The 24,380-nt window shown below is 43.7% G+C and overlaps 1 protein-coding gene across 1 annotated transcript in view; it reads right to left on the bottom strand.

Annotated features, from left to right (window-relative positions):
- Positions 1–24,380, bottom strand: part of lnx2a (ligand of numb-protein X 2a) — an 80,423-nt gene that overhangs the window by 7,486 nt on the left and 48,557 nt on the right. The window contains exons 4-8 of the mRNA XM_078402394.1: positions 23,277–23,411; positions 10,696–10,895; positions 9,603–9,971; positions 9,257–9,406; positions 3,076–3,253 (exon numbers count right to left, since the gene is read on the bottom strand). Coding sequence (XP_078258520.1) covers positions 3,076–3,253; positions 9,257–9,406; positions 9,603–9,971; positions 10,696–10,895; positions 23,277–23,411 — 1,032 coding nt within the window. The remainder of the gene's footprint in view (positions 1–3,075; positions 3,254–9,256; positions 9,407–9,602; positions 9,972–10,695; positions 10,896–23,276; positions 23,412–24,380) is intronic.

The following is a 24,380-nucleotide window of genomic DNA, read 5'->3' as shown; positions in this document are numbered from 1 at the left end:
AATTCTGCATAAATTGTTAGGGTTGAACAGAACGCAAGATGGAAAGGTACTAGCAGCTATTTATTTTGAACAAAAAGTAAAAAATGCAGAAAATACCCATCAGGGCAGGCCACATCCGTGGGAAAAGAAACAAAAGTCAATGTTTCAGGTCAGAGACTTAAAAGGAGATAAAAGAAGCTGGTAAAGCTGCAGGGAGGGTGGGAGAGGGGTGCATCTCTGATAGGGTAAATCCAGTATAACCATACGGATGAGCTGCAAACAAATTGTCTGACCAGCAAGTAAATGGAAGAAGTTAAGACCTTCAGAACTCGGGCTACTTGGTCTGTGGAGGTGCTAAACACCACCTTGCAGATGAGCAGTGAACATCTACACCTAGAATACATTTTAGTTTAGTTTAGATACAGTGTGTAAACAGGCCCTTTGGCCCACCGGGTCCACTCCAACACTATTTCTATCCTGCACATTAGGGACAATTAACAGAGGCCAATTAACCTGCGTGTCATATCATATCATATCATATATCTACAGCCGGAAACAGGCCTTTTCGGCCCTCCAAGTCCGTGCCGCCCAGTGATCCCCGTACATTAACACTATCCTACACCCACTAGGGACAATTTTTTTTACATTTACCCACCATTGGAGTGTGGGAGGAAACTGGAGCACCTAGAAAAAACGCATGCGGTCACAGGGAGAACATACAAGCTCCATACAGACTGCACGCGTAGTCAGGATCAAATGTGGGCCTCTGATGCTGTAAGGCAGCAAATCTACCACTGCACCATTGTCCCACCCCAAAGATTTGCCCCACATGCCACTTTTAGTTTAGTTTAGAGATACAGCAAGGACCACTGGGATCTCATTTCTGGACCCCTGGGATCTCTTCAGGGGTAGGGGTGACCTGTACAAAAGGGACGGGTTACACCTTAACAGCAGGGGGACCAACATTCTGGCAGGCAGTTTTGCTAGCGCTACAAGCGTGGCTTTAAACTAAGTAGTGGGGGGGGGGAGGGGTTGACAAATTGGGAATATGAAGATGGAGTTAAAGGGGAAGCGAATACAGGAGAAACTGTAAAGGACTCTCGAATGAATGGGAAGGGAAGTTCTAGAAGGGATATGAGAGTAAGGTCAGGGCCAATTGTGACCGGTGTGAGAGGGGAGGTTAATACCGAAGTTAAAGTGTTGTATTTAAATACGCAAAGTATAAAAAGTAAAGTGGATGAGCTTGAGGCTCAGTTAGACATTGGCAAGTATGATGATGTTGTGGGAATCACTGAGACATGGCTACAAGAGGACCAGGGCTGGGAGCTGAATATTCAGGGGTACACAACGTACAGAAAAAACAGGCAGGTGGGGAGAGGGGGCGGGGTAGCTCTGTTGGTAAGGAATGATATTCACTCCCTTGCAAGGAGTGACATAGAATCAGGAGATGTAGAATCAGTATGGATAGAGATGAGGAATTGTAAGGGTAAAAAGACCCTAATGGGAGTCATCTACAGACCCCCAAACAGTAGCCTCGACATAGGGTGCAAGTTGAATCAGGAGCTAAAATTGGCATGTCGCAAATGTAATGCTACGGTGGTCATGGGAGATTTTAACATGCAGGTAGACTGGGAAAATCAGGTTGGTAATGGACCCCAGGAAAGAGAGTTTGTGGAGTGCCTCCGAGATGGATTCTTAGAACAGCTTGTACAGGAGCCTACCAGGGAGAAGGCAATTCTGGATTTAGTGTTATGTAATGAACCTGACCTGATAAGGGGACTTGAGGTAAAAGAGCCATTAGGAGGCAGTGACCACAATATGATAAGTTTTACTCTACAAATTGAGAGGGAGAAGGGAAAATCGGAGGTGAAAGACTGGAGCGACTAGGTTTGTATACACTGGAATTTAGAAGGATGAGAGGGGATCTTATCGAAACGTATAAAATTATTAAGGGGTTGGACACGTTAGAGGCAGGAAACATGTTCCCAATGTTGGGGGAGTCTAGAACCAGGGGCCACAGTTTAAGAATAAGGGGTAGGCCATTTAGAACAGAGATGAGGAAAAACTTTTTTAGTCAGAGTTGTGAATCTGTGGAATTCTCTGCCTCAGAGGGCAGTGGAGGCCAATTCTATGAATACATTCAAGAGAGAGCTAGATAGAGCTCTTAAGGATAGCGGAGTCAGGGGGTATGGGGAGAAGGCAGGAACGGGGTACTGATTGAGAATGATCAGCCATGATCACATTGAATGGCGGTGCTGGCTCGAAGGGCCGAAATACCTTCTCCTGCACCTATTTTCTATTGTCTATTGAAACAGATCCTTCAGCCCCTTCAGGTATTCTGTTATAACATTTTCGATAATGGATCCAATATTTTCCATACCACTTGCATTATGCCAAGAGTTCAATAGTTCCTTCGCTTCAACCCACAACAATTCCAGGTTCCCATCAAACACTGAAAGATGACAATATCAACATCTACGATCTGCAAACCACAACCATAAAAACTCTGCTGTGTTGATCATAGATTGTAAGGTATGATACAATGAGCTTAACTAGCCTGTGGGTCAGCTCTTCCAATTTAAACATAAATTCAGATGTTTGTGAGGAGAATTTTGAAAAGTTTACTGGGCTGGCAGTAACTTTGCTATGTCTATCTGAATCTGTTGTATTTCTTCTCTGAAGATAGACACAAAGTGCTCGAGCAACTCAGCGAGTCAGGCAGCTTCTCTGGAGAAAAAGGATGGGTGACATTTTTGGTTGGGACCCTTCTTCAGACTGAAAGTAGAGGGGAGGGAACTGGAATAAGGCCAGAACAAAGCAGGGCCGACAACAAATGACCAATGGCCCATGGTTGGCTGGGGAAGAGGTGATAACAAAGGAATTCCTTCTCTGTTTGAAAGTAACAGTAATAGCACAATCGAGTGAATTTCTAGTCAACTTCAGAGTATTCGAGAACCAACCATATGGTTATGTTTATAGTCACATGTAGGCCAGACCCTATACTGCATGGTGAAAGCAAATTGCTCTTTAAAATGTAGACGCACAAATGAAAATCAAAAGAAACCCTGAGAGGTTCTGGTCATTGTGTAGTCTTACCTCGTTTGATCCGCCCTTCTCTGCAAAGGCAGCCATGTGGCTGGACACTGGTGACAAAGATTGGCAACTCGCCATTTTTGCTGCCCCGTCCTCCGGCTACGGTCATTCCTAAAGACTCATGAGGCTCTTTCTTTACAGTGATCTGCTTTTCTTGACAAATGATGCATTGGGACAGGTCCTGAGGAAATAGGCAAAAATACATTCAAGATATTAAATTGTGAATTTATTGAAATTATGCTGCCACAAACACAATTATAAGGACTAGAAATTATTTTTATTGGAGCTGATTTCATCACCTTTTGATTCACTTACCTCAAATTTGGTCGATCAAAGGTGAAATTCTCTGTGATTGTGATTGTAGGAGACTAGCCCTTTATCATTGTTAGACCTCCACAGCACTTGACAAATTGAGCACACATCCTCCTTCTCCAGTACCTCACGTCACATAGAAACATAGAAAATAGGTGCAGGAGTAGGCCATTCGGCCCTTCGAGCCTGCACCGCCATTCAATGTGATCATGGCTGATAACCCAACTCAGTATCCTGTACCTGCCTTCTCTCCATACCCCCTGGTCCATTTAGCCACAAGGGCCACATCTAACTCTTTCTTAAATATAGCCAATGAACTGGCCTCAACTACCCTCTGTGGCAGAGAATTCCACAGATTCACCACTCTCTGTGTGAAAAAAAACGTTCTCATCTCGGTCCTAAAAGACTTCGCCCTTATCCTTAAACTGTGACCCCTTGTTCTGGACTTCCCCAACATCGGGAACAATCTTCCTGCATCTAGCCTGTCCAACCCCTTAAGAATTTTGTAAGTTTCTATAAGATTCCCCCTCAATCTTCTAAATTCCAGTGAGTACAAGCCGAGTCTATCCAGACCTTTCCTCATATGAAAGTCCTGCCATCCCAGGAATCAATCTGGTGAACCTTCTCTGTACTCCCTCTATGGCAAGAATGTCTTTCCTCAGATTCGGAGACCAAAACTGTACGCAATACTCCAGGTGTGGTCTCACCAATGCCCTGTACAACTGCAGCAGAACCTCCCTGCTCCTATACTCAAATCCCCTCGCTATGAATGCCAACATACCATTCGCTTTCTTCACTGCCTGCTGCACCTGCATGCCTACTTTCAATGACTGGTGTACCACGACACCCAGGTCTCGTTGCATCTCCCCTTTTCCTAATCGGTCACATATCCATTCCTTCCACAGATTCTACCTGACACACTGAGTTACTCCTGCACTTTGTGTTTAATTCACCTCTGTGTCTGGTTTGTCTGGGACTGCCCTTTCTAGTTTCTAATTCTATTCCTGTGTGGTTCCAGTTATGGCTCCAATATTATCAGGAATGTCTTCCCTTATGTCTGCTACTTGCTCACATCTGCTACTAGCTCCAGAAGCCTCAAAAGGATTCCTTGCACTCACTCCTGTTCTTTGTTGATGATGTCGGAACATATGTTAGGCATGCTGACAACACACAGTTTAGCTTACTTCTGTTGAACCTTATATTGATTTGGTATGCTGCTTGGCCATCAATGAACAGAACTTTCAACTGCATATTGTGAAGACTGAAGCTATTAAGAAAAAGATGGTTCCCAGGCGCCATCTTTATCCTAACTGCTGAAATTGAGCCAAGTCATTCACAATCTCTGCAGACAATTTGACTCTGCCATTCATTCTAAGATGTCATCCTCTGATCCGGCAATACCTTAATTTTAAAATGTGATCCTTATTTAAGAATCATTGTGTGACCTTGGCCAATTTTCTCGCTCCAGCCATGACATTAAGCTGGAAAGAGTGCAGAGAAAATTTATGAGGACATTCCAGGACTTCAAGGGCCTGAGCTATAGGGAGAGGTTGAGCAAGGTCAGACTTTATTCCTTGGAGCACAGGAGGGAGAAGGGTGATCTTGTAGAGGTGTATAAGACCATGAGAGGAATAGATAAGGTGAATGCACAGTGTCCTTTACCCCGAGAAGGGGAATCAAGAAACCGAGGACATAGGTTTCAGATGAGAGGGGGAAAGATTTAATAGGAACCCTTAAGAGGAGTGTGTAAGAAGGAACTTCTTGCTAGTTTATACCGAAGATACACAAAAAGCTGGAGTAACTCAGCAGGACATGGAGAGATGGAATGGGTGATGATGGAGGAGACCGAGGACAGAAAGGTCTGTGAAGGAATGGGAAGGAGAATTAAACTGTCCAGCAACCGGGAGATCAGGTTGGTTCACGCGGGCTGAGTGAAGGTGTTCCGCGAAACGTTCGACCAGTCTGAGTTTGGTCTCGCTTTAGTATGAGTCCACATCTTGAACAACGGATACAGTAGATGAGGTTGGAGGAGGTGCAAGTGAACCTCTGCCTAACCTGAAAGGACTGTCGGGGTCCCTGGACAGAGTCAAGGGAGGAGGTATAGCGACAGGTGTTGCATCTTCTGCGGTTGCAGGGGAAGGTACCTGGGGAGGGGGTGGTTTGGGTGGGAAGGGATGAGTTAACCAGGGAGTTACAGAGGGAACGGTCTGTACGGAAGGCAGAAAGGGGTGGAGAAGGGAAAATGTGGCTAGTGGTGGGATCCCGTTGGAGGTGGTGGAAATTTCGGAGGATTATGTGTTGTATGCGATGGCTGATGGGGTGGAAGGTAACTTCTAGGGGTACTCTGTCTCTGTTGCCACTAGGGGGAGGTGGTGCAAGGGTGGAGCTGTGGGGTACCGAGGAGACACGAGTGAGGGCCTCATCTATGATGGGAGAGGGGAACACCCGTAGCCTAAAGAATGAGGACATCTCGGATGTTCTAGTATGGAACACCTCATCTTGGGCACAGATGCGGCGTAGATGGAGGAATTGGGAGTAGGGGATAGAGTCTTTGCAGGAAGCAGGGTGTGAAGAAGTGTAGTCGATATAGTTGTGGAAGTCAGTGGGTTTGTAATAGAAGGTTTCACAAAATGCTGGAGTAACTCAGCGGGTCAGGCAGCATCTCTGGAGAGAAGGAATGGGTGACATTTCGGGTCAGACCCTTCTTCAGTTGTCAGTTAATCGTCTATTTCTTGTAATGGAGACTGTTAGATCAAGAAAGGGGAGGGAGGTGTCGGAGATGGTCCAAGTAAATTTGAGTGCAGGATGAAAATTGGTGGTGAAGTTGATGAGTTCTGCATGGGTGCAGGAGGTAGCACCGATGCAGTCATCAATGTAACAGAGATAGAGTTCGGGGATAGGGCCAATGTACACCTGGAACAGGAATTGTTCAACATACCCTACAAAGAAGCAGGCATAGCTGGGGCCCATGCGGGTGCCCATAGCTATGCCTTGGACTTGGAGGAAGTGGGAGGAGTCAAAGGAGAAGTTGTTGAGAGTGAGGACCAGTAGAGTGTTAGTAGAGGGGAATTGGATGGTTCTGTGGTAGAGGAAGAAATGAAGGGCTTTATGGCCTTCCTGGTGGGGGATGGAGGTGTAGAACGACTGAGCACCCATAATAAAGATGAGGGAATGGGGGCTCAGAAAGCAGAAGTCATTAAAGAGACGAAGGGCATGTGAGTCGGGATGTAGGTCGGGAGTGATTGGACCAGGGGGTATAGGATGCAGTCGAGGTATGTGGAAATAATTTCCGTGGGACAGGAGCAGACAGAAACAATGGGCCTGCCAGGGCAGTTGTGTTTGTGGATTTTGGGGAGAAGGTAAAAACGGGCTGTGCGGGGCTGAGAAACGATAAGTTTGGAGGCTGTGGAAGGCAGACAGCCAGAAGTGATGAAATCAGTAATGGTGTTTGAGATTAAGGCCTGGTGCTCGTCTGTGAGATCATGGTTCAAAGATAAGTAGGAGGAGGTGTTTGAGAGTTGTCGCCTGGCCTCAGCCCGGTAGAGGTCAGCGCGTCAGTCTACCACGGCATCTCCCTTGTCGGTGGATTTGACTATAATGTCAGGGTTGCTGCAGAGTGAGCAGAGGGCTGTACGTTCAGAGGGGGTGAGGATGGAGTAGGTAAGGGGAGTGGAAAAGTTGAGACAGTTGATGTTTTGTCTTGTCTTGTTGATACTGCACCAACCGCCGCTGTTGGGCTATAAACGTGCAGTCCCTCATGCCAGCAGTTAGAAATAAAGAGGTCTAGAGAGGGTATAAGGCCGTTCTGGGGAGTCTAAGAGGAGTGGGACCGGTGAAGACAGGAGAAAAGGTCCTCTGCCTTCTGCAGAGGACGTTCCCTCCGTAACCACCTGGTTAACTCATCCCTTCCCACTCAAAGCACCCCCTCCCCAGGTACCTTCCCCTGCAACCGCAGAAGATGCAACACCTGTTGCTATACCTCCCCCCTCGACTCTGTCCAGTGACCCCGACAGTCCTTTCACGTTAGGGAGAGGTTCACTTGCACCTTCTCCAACCTCATCTACTGTATCCGTTGTTCAAGATGTGGACCCTTATACATCGGCGAGACCAAACGCATACTGGGCGATCGTTTCGCAGAACACCTTCGCTCAGCCCACATGAACCAACCTGATCTCCCGGTTGCTGGACACTTTAGCAGAAACAAGCGGTGCAAGTGAAGATGCAACACCTGTCGCTATACCTCCTCCCTTGACTCTGTCCAGGGATCCCGACAGTCCTTTCAGGTTAGGCAGAGGTTCATTAGCACCTCCTCCAACCTCATTTACTTTATTTCCACAACTATATCTTGGTCGGCATGGGGCCAAAGGGTCTTTTTTTCTGCTGTATGATCTCAGTGCTCCTTCAAATTATTGATTTAAATTGCTGCACCATATGACAGCCTGCTTCTGCTGCTCAAGCTAAAAAGTGAGGAACTCCCTCATTTATATGTCTTCCTGGAAGAAAATCACTAAAATCGAATCTTTGACCATGCTTTTGGTAATTTGATCTAATATTTCCTTAAAGGGCTCGGTATCACAGTTAGTTTGAAAATGCTCCTCATCGCATTTCTTTAACTTTGCCAGTGAAACTGTTGTTATTCATTTCTCCTTACATTAACAAAAACAGCTAGTTCATTTGCCCTTTCCTTGCAAAGGGTGAGAGCACTGCTGTGGAATCACAGCTATAAATCCATTTTATATGAATCCTAGGAAGTTCATGAGGCTGAGAAAATTTAATAAAAGTTCTATTAATTCTGCAAATTACATTAGGCAACACACATTGTGTCCAGGAATAATATTCAAGAATGAAGTTCCAATTCCACAATTCATCACAGATCCTCGTATAATCATCGCGATTATTTTTCAGTGGTTGCCCTGGTCCTAATCCTCTGATCACTCTGGCCTGAGTATGGGCTGCTGTGCTACAGCTCAGAGCTCTGCAACATGTTTGATGTCCTTTAATGCATTTTACAGTATATTTTATTATCCATGTTTTTTGTATTGTTCATGAATAAATGTAAGCACAGAGGTCCCTTGGCCTTATCACCCATGCCGACCAAGATGCCCCATTTAAGCTAGTCCGATTCCTGCTTAGCCCATATTCTTCTAAACATTTCCTATCCATGTACTTGTTCAAGTGTCTTTTAAATGTTGTTATAGTACCTACCTCAACTACCTCTTCTGGCAGCTCATTCCATATATCCACCATCCTCTGAGTGAAAAAGTTGTCCCTTAGGTTCCTATTAAATTTTGCCCCTCTCATCTTAAACTTATGTCATTTGGATATTGTTTCTGCTACCCTGCATTTACTTTAAGGTCAATCATATTTATTTTAAATGATAACAATGAAAAATATATTAAGATTTTCTAAATGATTACTAATGACTGAAGAATAATTATATTGCTGATTATAACCGTAAATAATTAATTTAATAGAAAATCAGGCATCATTTGAATACTTCTTGCTAATATGAAGTCAACTGAGAAAATTTCACAACTTAGACACAAAGTATTGGAGTAACTCAGCGAGTCAGGCAGCAAGCATCTCTGGAGGAAAAGAATGGGTGACGTTTCAGGTCGGGACCCTTCTTCAGATTGTCCCAACCCGAAACGTCACCCATCTGTTTTCTCCAGAGATGCTGCCTGACCTGTTGAATTACTCCAACTCCTTGTGCTTATCTTTGGTATAAACCAGCATCTGCAATTCTTTGTTTCTAATTTTAAATTTCAGAAGTTCACTGATTCAAAGCTGATTACTCGACTCCTAGCGGGCTCAAGCAATGTAAACCATGCATTTCAGTGAAAATCATTGCATATATATTGTACCCACTTACCTTGTGAGTATTAGATTTGATATGGGGCATGAGGTGTGTGAACTGGTTAGGATGTTGCTGACTTATCTGTGTTCCCAATTCTTGAATAACATTGGAGAACTGCTTCTTTGCTGTTCTGGAGATTATGAAGTGAACTCTCTCACCACTGCCCTGAAAAGCATGAAAATAAAACATTTACTGATAGAAAAAATGAAAGCAGTTTTACCTCAAAAGTTTAAAACATACAGCAACATATTGACTGCAGTGAAAGAAAATAAAACATTTACTGATAGAAAAAATGAAAGCAGTTTTACCTCAAAAGTTTAAAAAATACTTCAACATATTGACTGCAGTGAAATATCTGTACCTGGATAATTTGAGCAGCTAGTTCAGGTGTCCCATGCTTCAGATCATGGCCATTTATTGCAAGCACCCGATCGTTGCTGCATAATCTCCCATCCTGGGCGGCCAGTCCACCTTCCAGAAGGTCCAGGACAAAGATGCCTGCCTCATCTAGTCTACGAACTAGTTTAATGCCAAGTTGCTCGCTGGATTCTCTTTTGAGCAAAGTCAAATGAAAGCCATCTTCTCGTGCAGAGCTGTTGTCAGGGTGGAAATTTGTTAATCCACTGAATCGCCTTTCCCGCAGAACCATGAGCAGTAGAGTGGAGCAGGGCCGCGATAGCACAGCTCTGGCGTAGTTGTGAGGTACATTGCTGATGTCAACACCATTAATCTGGAACAAAGTAGAGACAGCAGTGCACCATTGTTTCAGGGCATAAAGCATCTGTGCAACAGGGAACAAGTGGCTCGACATTCTCGTGCACCTTAATGAGTGCAACAGTGCCTTGTGCAGAGAATTTCAAAGATCCACCACTGTCAAGGTGAAACATTTCTTGTCATCTTGTTCTTTATTAGCCAAAGGCCAACCCCCTTCTTTTGAGACCTGAATACATGGTATTAGACAGGAAAAAGAAACGCATAATCCGTTCATCTATCTTGTCAAGCTCTGTAAAAATGTTATATGCTTTGATGAGTGCTCCTTTATGGCCTAGGCTACTATATTTCTCCTCAGAAGACAATTCCTTCATATTAGTTAACACTCATCACATGCTCTCTTATTGCAAGTATATCCTTCAGGCTTAGGCTCCGAGTTCTAATTTAGTTTTGACATTTGTTACCAAGTCAACCTCATGTCAAAATCAAAAGTGTTTTAATAATTATTACAGCATCTGTTAGAGCTGGTGCCTCACTGTGCCAGAGACCCTAGAAAGAGGGAATGGATAGGTGACGTTTCGGGTCCAGTCTGAAGAAGGGTCCAGACCCGAAACATCGCCTGACCATTAGCTCCCCAGATGCTGCCTGATCTGTTGAGTTCCTCCAGGACTTTGTGTTTTGCTCAAGATCAGAGCATCTGCAGTTTCCTATGTTTCCTGTGAACACTTTTTAAAGTTTATTACCTGTAATATTTGGTCACCAGAAAGAAGTCTTCCATCTTTTGCAACAATGCCATCTCGATAAACTTCCTGAATTACAATATTAATCAAGGGAGTTTCATTCCCACCTACGATGCTCAGGCCTAGTTCCATACTGGGATCAGCCCGAAGAAGGCCAATACTGGTAACCTCTCCTTCAGCCAGACCAGCTTGCTTTGGTGGTGCTGCAGTTAAAAAGTACAAGCAAAAGTCTTAATACATTTCCAATTTTATTATTGTATTTTAAAAGTTATTTTAGCAAATATTTGTTTTATAGTTCAGTTGCATGTGAAAGTTTGAGGTTTGTAGGTCCTGTTTTTTCACATGTTGCTTCTTTTTATACAGGTTATCCAAGAGATGTAGCAACTGTAAGCATGGTACCTGTCCGAGGGGAGGGAGGGAAGATTAAAATGTAAATGATCAAAGGAGTTATTAACCAAATCCTAGGAATAGGTCACATCTTACCTTTGATCAGTCAGTGAAGCAGTCATGCAAATAGAAAAACCTTTGGGAAGAGAGGGAAAGCAGAAAAAATAATGATTCACAAGAAAGCTATGATATAGATGGAGAACATTTGTAACATTAGTGATAATGATTGAGATGGTAAGCAGTAGATTAGGAAGGCCTCAGGCATGGTAATCTCAAAATTGCATCTTCTTTCAGTTCAGGAATGAAATGGATGACAGGAGAGACAAGAAATGACCCTCCTGTGGCACAAGAGTGATTGTTGAAACAAGAATAGCCTTGTTGAATGAACAACATTTACTGTATGGCCAAAAGGCACTACAGTGTCTGCAGAGTAGGAACACTGAGTAGAGGTGGTCAATTGATGTTAGTATTGAAGAGGGGATGGTAAAATATGTAGGTTGACCCCAGAGAGGGATGGCATTGAAGCTACTGGAATAGAAAGTTAAACTGAAAAGTGAAGCTGCAAAAATATCAGTGGAGAACTGCACGCAATACTCCAAATGCAGCCTAACCAAGCTGCATCATGACTCTTATATTCAATGCCCTTCCCTATGTTCACTAGGTTAATTCCCGGAATGGCGGGACTGTCGTATGTTGAAAGACTGGAGCGACTGGGCTTGTATACACTGGAATTTAGAAGGAGCAGAGAGGATCTTATTGAAACATATAAGGTTATTAAGGGATTGGACATGCTAGAAGACTCAACACCTTCCACCTTAGAAGCAACCGCCGTATCCTGGCAAGACAGAGTGTCCAACACTGAGATTCTGTCTCGCGCTGGCCTTCCGAGTATGTACACTCTACTCAGGCAGCGCAGGCTGCGGTGGCTGGGCCATGTCAACCGCATGGAGGATGGCCGTATTCCAAAAGACATCCTCTATGGAGAGCTGACATATATGGAGGAGAACCATCGGCCGCCCCCAGCTACGTTACAAGGATGTCTGCAAGAGAGATTTGAAGGTGCTCGACATCGATGTGGAGTCCTGGGAGAGCCTTGCAGCTGACCATACAAGGTGGAGAGGTACCCTGAACCAACATCTCAAAACGGGGGAAGAGAAACCGATGAATGCAGCGGCAGACAAGTGGGCACGCAGAAAGGAGCACAGCAACTTGAACAGACCAGAGACCACACACAAATGTGACCTTTGCGACAGAGACTGTCACTCCCGCATTCGTCTCTTCAGCCACAAGCGACGCTGCTCTAGCCGAGGTGTGGAGCAAGCAGCCAACTAGGATGCATCACCCATGGTCAGCCATGACCGAGGGGGCCTAAGAAGAAAGCACACGCTAGAGGCAGGAAACATGTTCCCAATGTTGGGGGAGTCCAGAACCAGGGGCCACAGTTTAAGAATAAGGGGTAGGCCATTTAGAACGGAGATGAGGAAAAACTTTTTCACTCAGAGAGTTGTAAATCTGTGGAATTCTCTGCCTCAGAAGGCAGTGGAGGCCAATTCTCTGGATGCTTTCAAGAGAGAGTTAGATAGAGCTCTTAATGATAGCGGAGTCAGGGGGTATGGGGAGAGGACAGGAACAGGGTACTGATTCTGGATGATCAGCCATGATCACATTGAATGGCAGTGCTGGCTCGAAGGGCCGAATGGCCTACTCCTGCACCTATTGTCTATAAAGCAGGTATACCTTATGCCTTCTTAACTACTCTTGTGTTACCACTTTCAGGAGTTATGAACTGGTACATCAATCCAGTTCATGTTATTAATTGTATATTTACCCGTACATTTGACCTCTCAAAGTGCAACACCTTACACTTACGTGGGTCAAACTCCATCTGTCATTACTCCGCCCATTTCAGTAGCTGATCTATATCTTGCTGTATACCTTGATAGCCTTCCTCACAGTCCACGACCTCAGCAATATTGGTGTAATCTGCAAACTTACTAACCAATCCATCTACGTTTACATTTAGTATAAGAAAATAACTGCAGATGCTGGTATAAATCGAAGGTATTTATTCACAAAATGCTGGAGTAACTCAGCAGGTCAGGCAGCATCTCGGGAGAGAAGGAATGGGTGACGTTTCGGGTCGAGACCCTTCTTCAGACCCTTCTCCCGAGATGCTGCCTGACCTGCTGAGTTACTCCAGCATTTTGTGAATAAATACGTTTACATTTAATTCATTCATACATACCAAAAACAGCAGAGGTCCCAGCACAGATCCTGCAGAACTCCACTAGTCACAGACCACCAGCCTGAATGTTGTCCTTCCACCACAACCCTCGGTAAGCTAGTTCTGCATCCAAATCCAAAGTATCTGAATCTGAATCCGATGTACACTTACATATCCTTCCTCACTGTCCACTACACCACCAATTTTGGTGTCATCTACAAATTTACTAACAATGTTGGCTACATTGTCATCCAAATCATTAATGTAAGTAACAAACAGTAGACACAGCACTGACCCCTGTGGCACGTATTTTGAGAGAGATAGACAGTCAGAACCTTTTTCCCAGGATAGAACAATAAAAATCTAGTGGCCATCGCTTTAAGGTGAAAGGGGCAATGTTTAAAGGAGATGTCCGGGCAACTGTTTTTAAAACACAGAAAGCGGCGAGTGCCTGGAAAGCGCTGCCCAGGATGGTGGGGGAGGCAGCTACTATAGTGGCATTTAAGAGACTTTTGAAAAGGCATATAGATATGCAGAGTATATGGATTATGTGCAGCAAGATAAGAAATGGTCTTGGCATCATGTTCAGCACAGACAATGTGGGCTGAAGGGCCTGTTGTGCTGTCCTGTTCTATTTTCTAACATTGAAGAAAACACAATTAAAATCTAATCCAACGCTTTGCTTAATCCCTTGCAGCCCTCTTATCCAATGAAATCAAAGATTTCCTTGTGCTGGGTCACATAATTTTTTGTATTATGTTATTTTTCTCCACAATCCACACCATTAAATACATTTCCCCGCCATTGAAGATATTCGAGGCTGGTGCTGATAAGCATTTGAACTATAGATTAACTAAGGGTTGTTGGGATGAGGCAAGGATGTGAAGGCCATTGGTGCAATGGGTAATGATCTTACTTAAAGGGAGAACAGACTCGAGAGATAATTTTGACTACTGCTGTTTCTGGTTTATATTGTACTATGTTCTGATACAATTGCTGGGAATCCCCACAATGTTTTGCTCCCATATTATATTCTCCAAGGAATCACAGCAGTCTAAGTAATTACCTTAAGCAGCTGACAGCACATTGAAGACTTTATGCAGACATGTGGAAATTCTGTATTTGCTGGCATTTGCACAGTGAAATGCCACCAGCAGTGACTCTAAAATCTAGGTCATTACTTGAGCAAGCTTGCTGGAAGTTTGCCAGTAGTGCTGTCAGAGTCTAAGGACGACATCCTTACTTTTAAATACTTAGGAAGCGTACAGTCAGAGGTTTTTTCCCCCCCAAGAATGTTATATAATGTAGATTTCAAGTAATGACCTAAAAGACATTGGTAACTCAGTAGATTATTGAGGCATTTGTGACAGTTTCTTCCCAGCTGTTATCAGGCAACTGAACCATCTTATCATCAACAAGAGAGCGGTCCTGACCGACCATCTACCTCATTGGAGACTTTCGGACTTTACTGGACTTTATCTTGCGCTAAACATTATTCTCCTTAACCTATCTCTGTACAAGGTGGATGGTTTAATTGTAATCATTTGTTGTATGCTATCCAGTTTTTGCGTTGACTGGATAGCACGCAACAAAAAAGCTTTTCACTGTACCTCTGTACACGCGACAATAATAAACTAAACTAATATTGGGAGAGCAAATCAATTTACTTCATGGCAGAACTGGTCAAAAAGGCCTTTTGCACATTAGCCGCCATCAGAGTATTGAGTATAGACGTTTTGAAGTTGTGTTGCAGTTATATAAGACGTTGGTGAGGCCATATTTAAAGTATTGCCTGTTCCCCCTTGGTCAATTAATCCGCCGTCATGGTCTCAAGTTCCACTGCTTCGCCGATGATATCCAGCTCCTCATCTCCACCAAGACAAACTCCACCACCACACACTCTGACAAACTGCATCACTGAAATAAAATCTTGGCTTCAATTCAATTTCCTCAAACTCAACTGCGACAAATCTGAAATCATCATCATTGGACCAAAAACACTCACCAAATCCACCCACAACTTCACCCTCAATATTGATGGTTTCCCAGTATCCACCTCCCCTCACATCCGGAATCTTGGAATCATCTTTGATCAAACCCTCTCCTTCGACAAACACATCAAACACATCACCAAGACAGCCTTCTTCCACCTCAAAAACATCGCCCGTCTCCGTCCATCCCTCTCCTCCACAGCTGCAGAAACCCTCATCCACGCCTTCATCACCTCCCGTCTGGACTACTGCAACAGCCTCCTCTATGGTTCACCCTCAAAAATCATCAATAAACTCCAATACATCCAGAATTCCGCTGCCCATCTACTCACCCACTCCCCGATCCGTGACCATATCACCCCCGTCCTTTACAAGCTCCACTGGCTCCCCATCCCCCAGAGAATCCAGTACAAAATCCTCCTCATGACCTACAAAGCCCTCCATAACCTGGCCCATCCTACCTGACTGACCTCCTCCACAGACACACTCCAACCCGTACCCTCCGCTCTGCTCTGCTGCTAACTTCCTGTCCCCCCCCATCCGGACCAAACTCAGATCCTGGGGGGACAGGGCTTTCTCCATCGCTGCTCCCACACTCTGGAACTCACTACCCCAAACCGTCAGAGACTCCTCCTCACTCACCACATTCAAAACATCACTGAAGTCTCATCTGTTCAGCACCGCCTTCAATCACTGACCGTCACCTCACCTTCTTTTTCCTTTTCTGTTCGTTTACTTATTTATCTATTTATTTTATTTTCTATGTTTTAGTAAACCCTGTAAAGCGTCTTTGAGTGTTTAGAAAAGCGCTATATAAATGTAATGCATTATTATTATTATTATTATTGCATTCAGTTCTGGGCACCATATTATAAGAAAGATGTTGTCATGCTGGAAAGGGTGCAGAGAAGATTTACTAGGATGTTGCCCGGACTCGAGGGCCTGAGTTACAGAGTGAGGTTGAGCAGGCTAGGATTCTATTCCTTGGAGCGCAGGAGAATGAGGGGTGATCCTATAGAGGTGTACAAAATCATGGGAGGAATAGATCGGGTAGGCGCACAGAGGTCCTTGCACAGAGAGGAGAATCAAAAACCAGAGGACATAGGTTTAAGGTGAGGGGAGAAAAATTTAATAAGAACCTGAAGAGTACCTTTTTCACACAATAGGTGATGGATGTATGGAATGAGTTGCCAGAAGAGGTAGTTGAGGCAGGTTCTATCGCAACGTTTAAGAAACATTTAAACAGGTACATAGATAGGACAGGTTTAGAGAGATTGAGCCAAATGCAGGCAGGTGGGACTGGCGTAGATGGGACATGGGACAAAGGGCTTGTTTCCACACTGGATGTCTCTTTGACATTGGTGAGTGAGTAGAGTAATGTGGGAGAGAAAATCAATTGGGAGAGTAAATCAATTTACTTCATGGCAGCACTAAATGACAATTGTAAAAATATAAAGGTCGGGAAGTTGGAGAGAGGACCACCATTGGCTGTAAGTGAGTGGGAATTACAGTGCAATAAGTCAGTCAGAAGAGAATACGTGGATTGGTTGATCATTTAAGTGAGAAGTCTGGTAAATTGGACAATCAGGCAATTTAAATTGGTGATATAAGCAAGATTTGCAAAAGGGTGCAGCCCTGTCCGGGTGCAGCCCAGTGAGAAAAGTGCGAGTCTTTGGCTGCGAGTCTTCGGCGAGGAGGCTGAGGTGAGGAGGGTACAATTGTTTGAACTGTTTATAGACACAAGGTAATGGCGGAAAAGTTGGTGCAGTGTGTTTCCTGCAGGATGTGGGAAGATAGGGACGTCGCTGGAGCTTCTGGGAGCTACACCTGCAAGAACTGTGTCCAGGTGCAGCTCCTGAATGGACGTGTGGTGGAGTTGGAGAGGCAGTTGGATGACCTCAGGGCCATCCGGGAATGCGAGAGTTTCCTCGACAGGACCTATTGTGAGGCTGTCACGCCAAGGGTCCAGGTCGAGCGAAGGTGGGAGACTGTTTCAGGGGGGAGTGGACGTGGACTACAGGAGACCCCAGTGGCTGTGCCTATTGCAAATAGGTATACCCTCTTGGGAACTGTCGGGGCAGAAGACGTTTCCAGTCCGAGTGGCGGACCTGTTGGCAAGGATACTCGACAGGGGAGACCGAAGTCAGGAAGAGCCGTAGTGGTGGGTGACTCCATCGTCCGAGGGACGGACAGAAGATTCTGTGGCAGCAGGAGGGACTTGAGGATGGTCTGTTGCCTCCCTGGTGCCAGGGTTCAGCACATCACGGACCGGCTTCAGAAAATCCTAGTGAGGGAAGGCAATCAACCTGAAGTCGTTGTGCACGTGGGCACGAATGACGTCGGGCGGAAGAGGAAGGAGGTGCTACAGCGGGAGTTTAGAGAGTTAGGAAAAAGACTGAGAAGTAGGACGTCGAAGGTGGTTATCTCTGGACTGCTACCGGTACCTCGTGCTGGTGAGGCCAGGAACAGAGAGATAGAGGGTATGAATTTATGGCTGAGGGGCTGGTGCAGGGATTTAGATTTCTGGACCACTGGGATCTCTTCTGGGCTAGGGGTGACTTGTACAAAAGGGACGGGTTACATCTTAACAGCAGGGGGACAAACATTCTGGCAGGCAGGTTTGCTAGTGCGACACCTGTGGCTTTAAACTAAGTAGTGGGGGGGAAGGGTTAACAAATTGGGAATATGAAGATGAGGTTAAAGGGAATACAGGAGATATTGCAGAAGACTCTCGGAAGAATGGGAACAGAAGTTCTAGAGGGGAAAAGAGATTAAGGGCAGGGCCATTTGTGACCGATGTGAGAGGGGAGGTAAATACAGAAGTTAAAGTGTTGTACTTAAATGCGCGTAGTATAAAAAATAAAGTGGATGAGCTTGAGGCTCAGTTAGTCATGGGCAAGTATGATGTTGTAGGGATCACTGAGACATGGCTACAAGAGGACCAGGGCTGGGAACTGAATATTCAGGGGTACACAACGTATAGAAAAGACAGACAGGTGGGCAGAGGGGGTGGGGTTGCTCTGCTGGTAAGGAATGATATTCATTCCCTTGCAAGGGGTGACATAGAATCAGGAGATGTTGAATCAGTATGGATAGAAATTAGAAATTGTAAGGGTAAAAAGACCCTAATGGGAGTTATCTACAGGCCCCCAAACAGTAGCCTCGACATAGGGTGCAAGTTGAATCAGGAGATAAAATTGGCGTGTCACAAATGTAATGCTACGGTGGTTATGGGAGATTTCAACATGCAGGTAGACTGGGAAAATCAGGTTGGAAATGGACCCCAGGAAAGAGAGTTTGTAGAGTGCCTTCGAGATGGATTCTTAGAACAGCTTGTACTGGAGCCTACCAGGGAGAAGGCAATTCTGGATTTAGTGTTGTGTAATGATCCTGATCTGATAAGGGGACTAGAGGTAAAAGAGCCATTAGGAGGCAGTGATCACAACATGATAAGTTTTACTCTGCAAATGGAAAGGCAGAAGGGAAAATCGGAAGTGTCGGTATTACAGTATAGCAAAGGGGATTACAGAGGCATGAGGCAGGAGCTGGCCAAAATTGACTGGAAGGAGGCCCTAGCAGGGAAGACGGTAGAACAGCAATGGCAGGTATTCCTGGGAATAATGCAGAGGTTGCAGGATCAATTTATCCCAAAGAGGCGGAAAGACTCTAAGGGGAGTAAAAGACACCTGTGGCTGACGAGGGAAGTCAAGGACAGCATAAAAATTAAGGAGAGGAAGTATAACATAGCAAAGAAGAGTGGGAAGACAGAGGATTGGGACTCTTTTAAAGAGCAACAAAAGTTAACTAAAAAGGCAATACAGGGAGAAAAGATGAGGTACGAGGGTAAACTAGCCAATAATATAAAGGAGGATAGCAAAAGTTTTTTTAGGTACGAGAAGAGGAAAAAAATAGTCAAGGCAAATGTGGGTCCCTTGAAGACAGAAGCAGGGGAATTTATTATGGGGAACAAAGAAATGGCAGACGAGTTAAACCGTTACTTTGGATCTGTGTTTACTGAGGAGGATACACACAATCTCCCAAATGTTCTAGGGGCCGGAGAACCTAGGGTGATGGAGGAACTGAAGGAAATCCACATTAGGCAGGAAATGGTTTTGGGTAGACTGATGGGACTGAAGGCTGATAAATCCCCAGGGCCTGATGGTCTGCATCCCAGGGTACTTAAGGAGGTGGCTCTAGAAATAGTGGAAGCATTGGAGATCATTTTTCAATGTTCTATAGATTCAGGATCAGTTCCTGTGGATTGGAGGATAGCAAATGTTATCCCACTTTTTAAGAAAGGAGGGAGAGAGAAAACGGGTAATTATAGACCAGTTAGTCTGACATCAGTGGTGGGGAAGATGCTGGAGTCAATTATAAAAGACGAAATTGCTGAGCATTTGGATAGCAGTAACAGGATCATTCCGAGTCAGCATGGATTTACGAAGGGGAAATCATGCTTGACAAATCTACTGGAATTTTTTGAGGATGTAACTAGGAAAATTGACAGGGGAGAGTCAGTGGATGTGGTGTACCTCGACTTTCAGAAAGCCTTCGACAAGGTCCCACATAGGAGATTAGTGGGCAAAATTAGAGCACATGGTATTGGGGGTAGGGTACTGACATGGATAGAAAATTGGTTGACAGACAGAAAGCAAAGAGTGGGGATAAAGGGGTCCCTTTCGGAATGGCAGGCAGTGACCAGTGGGGTACCGCAAGGTTCGGTGCTGGGACCCCAGCTATTTACGATATACATTAATGACTTAGATGAAGGGATTAAAAGTACCATTAGCAAATTTGCAGATGATACTAAGCTGGGGGGTAGAGTAAATTGTGAGGAAGATGCAATAAGGCTGCAGGGTGACTTGGACAGGTTGTGTGAGTGGGCGGATACATGGCAGATGCAGTTTAATGTAGATAAGTGTGAGGTTATTCACTTTGGAAGTAAGAATAGAAAGGCAGATTATTATCTGAATGGTGTCAAGTTAGGAAGAGGGGATGTTCAACGAGATCTGGGTGTCCTAGTGCATCAGTCACTGAAAGGAAACATGCAGGTACAGCAGGCAGTGAAGAAAGCCAATGGAATGTTGGCCTTCGTAACAAGAGGAGTTGAGTATAGGAGCAAAGAGGTCCTTCTACAGTTGTACCGGGCCCTGGTGAGACCGCACCTGGAGTACTGTGTGCAGTTTTGGTCTCCAAATTTGAGGAAGGATATTCTTGCTATTGAGGGCGTGCAGCGTAGGTTCACTAGGTTGATTCCCGGAATGGCGGGGCTGTCGTATGTTGAAAGGCTGGAGCAATTAGGCTTGTATACACTGGAATTTAGAAGGATGAGGGGGGATCTTATTGAAATGTATAAGATAATTAGGGGATTGGACACATTAGAGGCAGGAAACATGTTCCCAATGTTGGGGGAGTCCAGAACAAGGGGCCACAGTTTAAGAATAAGGGGTAGGCCATTTAGAACGGAGATGAGGAAGAACTTTTTCAGTCAGAGAGTGGTGAAGGTGTGGAATTCTCTGCCTCAGAAGGCAGTGGAGGCCAGTTCCTTGGATGCTTTCAAGAGAGAGCTGGATAGAGCTCTTAAGGATAGCGGAGTGAGGGGGTATGGGGAGAAGGCAGGAACGGGGTACTGATTGAGAGTGATCAGCCATGATCGCATTGAATGGCGGTGCTGGCTCGAAGGGCTGAATGGCCTACTCCTGCACCTATTGTCTATTGTCTATAAACCGAAGGGTGTTTTTACTCAAAAATAAATGCAGTAATTAACTGGAAAGTGCAAGCTAAATATACATCTATATGCAACAAAATAAAATATTAGAACAAATAAATTGAAAGCAACATTTAGGAGCAAAGAATATAATTCATAATAATAGTAATTATTAAGAGAGAACGGTTAATATTTTGTATATACGGTTACAAAGAAAAGTCTGAAAAAGAAAATCAGATTGCAAGAACAAAATGAGCAAAGGTCATTGGCAGATTCAAAATAAAAGAGGAATATGAGCCAAATGCAGGCAAGTGGGACTTGCCTGCCAACTCCAATATGTCAACTTGGTCAGCCTGAACAAGGTGGGCAGAGCGGCCTGTTTCCCTGCTATACTCAGTAAGAGAATAATGAATGAGAAGAATTATATGAGGATGTAATGAAGACAATTTTAATACATTTCTCATTTATAGTTAACATCAGGATTAGACAGAAGTCAGGATTCAACTGCTTTGACTGCATTATTTGCATTTTGTGTACAACTGTTTATTGTGATAAGTAGAGAGAATTTTTTGATGATTTGTTATGGGACGTTGACATCACTTCTGCTCAGGTAAGGATAACTTCTTTCCTACCCAAAAGATAGTAGCACAATCCGTGGAGCCACTGATTTTTAACGCTGTATGTGTGCAGTTTGCACATTCTCCGTGTAATTGTGTGCCTTTCCTCTGGGTGCTCCTATTTCCTTCCACATCCTAAAAACATGCAGGTTGATAAACTAATTGGCCACTGTAATTTACTGTGTATGAGTAGTAGAATCCAGAGGGAGATTTGATAAGAATATGGGGACAATAAAGTATGGTAGGTTTAATGTAAAAATTAATGCTTGATCGTCAGCAAAGATTTGGTGGGCTGAATGGACTGTTTCTGTGCTAAAATTGTCCAATACTATGATGTTTGTAAGTCAGTTGAATTTGGCAGCTTCAAGGTCAATGTAATATTCTGTTCCAGAATTTACTTAATTGAATTTCAGCTCACTTGCTGCCATGGGTATTTGAATTCATTTCTCTGGACTGGATTTGTACGTTACTTATTCTCCATTCACTTAAATATTAAACGGAACACCAAATTTCTAATTTTCTCACCTTATTCCCTCTCTTAAAATTTTAATTTTGAGATGACATCCTCCTAGTATTTTATACAAGCAGCTAAGCTGTGTCACCAAGTACTAACTGACTCTTGAAATGTATGAGGATGGCAGAAACAACATCATCACAAAGCTTTGCCTTGTCCTTGATGTTTATAACAGCAGAATTATGAAGGTAAATTTACCCCCTTTCTAATCTGAGAACATAAAGGCAGTGCCTGTCATTGCTTTGGTTGAGTTTTGCTCACTTGGTACAAACCAAGTGGAATTGAAAGAAGAATCTTCTTGAGTTAGTTGGTCCAGAATTTAAACATCACGTCAACTCCAGGGAAGCATTTAAAGACTTGTAAAGTAGGGCCAAATTTTTTTACCAAATGTTTTAACAAAGGGTATCTTGTTACCAGTATTTTATTTGAATAATGCATGCACTCCATAGTTTTAGTAAAGCTGAATAAAGCACCAAACAGCATATTTTCAAATTAACAGATAAAGTCTGTTTTGTACTAAATGTAATATTATGTGGGATGAATTCACTGAATAAGTCATAGTTAGTTTTTATGGTATTTGTAATTCCTGATGTTGGAATATGATAGATTCAATGTTAAAAAATCCACATTTTGTGACTTACTTTACTTGTTTAGGTTTCTACAAATTCCGCCAAAACCTCAGAATTTTCAGTCTGTCATTTTCCTTAGTAGCTGACACTTCTAATATCCAAAATGTTTTAGTTTTTATTTTGACAAATACAGCATGGAAACAGGCCCTTATAATAGTGTAGCGAATGGAAGGGAATATTAGAGTTTGGACGGGTAGTTAAAAAAGGAAAGGAGGGAATGTTAATGGGCATGTGGAGATTATATGGACAGTATTGCCAGTGAACACAATGGAATCACAGATGATTGAAACTTGGGATAGGAGCTACCAATAGTTCTGCAAACCCGGTCAAACACAGCTTGTCATGGTTTATTTTCGGTTTGCCCATCCTTCCCACCAACAACATTAAAAGAAAGACAAACAAAAAAAGCACAGAGATAAAGTGATGAAAGACAAAAAGATGGTGATAACATTAACAATTAAGAGATAACATTAAAAACAAGAAATGGAGAACGAATAGAGAAAGGGAAATATCACCTTCTTCTGTAGTTGGACTCTGGAGTTCAGTTCGGAGATCCGAGCTTGCAGTGCTGTTTGTTCGATGAAGATGGACATTGGGGTTTGTCAGCAGCCTTTCAGGATGGATTGGCTGAGCATCCTTGGAATGAATATCTAAAGATCCAGAAATAAATTAATTTAATAATTGTCTTATAACATAAGAAAAAGCATATAATGTTAATACATTCTTCAACATCTCAGTCAAAAATATTTGGAGACTCAAGAAACTGAAGATGCTGGAAAACACAATGTGCAGGAGGAACTCAGTGAGTTAGGCAGCATATGTGGAGGGAATGGAAATGCATCGTTTCACCTTTCTTCGAGTCTAAAGGAGGGTCCCGACTCAAAAGGTTGCCTATCCATTTCCTCCCTTAACCTTTACCTCTATACCCCGTCATTGATGCTACCTGACCCGCTGAGTTCCTCCAGCACTTTGTTTATGAATCAAAAAATAAATCCTCTCTAATAAAAAATTTAGACTGTTGTATGCTTCATTGCTTTTGAAGACTGTCAAGTTATATTATCCAAATATGAAAGTTATTATGTTCTTCATTTTTCTGCTATTTCATGACTTTAATTACATTTAGTCTGCCTTCTTATCTGTTTCATTTCCTGCTCTCTTTTACACTAAACCGTGCCTCCTTAGCATTTGCTAGCTTGATTCATTTGTGAAATGTGCGTTTAAACTGGCTTTTGTTTCCCATTCTTCACTGTCCTTGAATGATGGTGTTGAACTACTTCTTGATGTTTGTCTAGTGAAGGTAATGCTATTTAGTAGGCAGTTTTTGTATTTATACACAGCCACAATGTACTATGGTCCTACACTTCCAAGTCAGAACAGAGTGATATACAAGTGGTGGTATTCCAATTGTAATCCTTGACTTTAATGCTTGCAAAGGTTGCACGGTTGGGAGATGATGATGAAGAAACCTTCTTGAATTGCTGCAGTTCATTTTGTAGATTACACCACTGGAATGAGTTAATGCACAGGATATCAAAATGGATGCCACTCATGTGGGATTAGTTCGTCCACCAATTCTATTCAGACTGCACATGCCCAGCCAAATGAGATGTATTTCCTTA

Source organism: Rhinoraja longicauda, chromosome 7 (assembly GCF_053455715.1).
Source record: "Rhinoraja longicauda isolate Sanriku21f chromosome 7, sRhiLon1.1, whole genome shotgun sequence".
Classification (NCBI taxonomy): domain Eukaryota; kingdom Metazoa; phylum Chordata; class Chondrichthyes; order Rajiformes; family Arhynchobatidae; genus Rhinoraja; species Rhinoraja longicauda.
The sequence above is the reverse complement of the archived record's forward strand: the minus strand, read 5'-3'. Positions and strand labels throughout refer to the sequence as shown.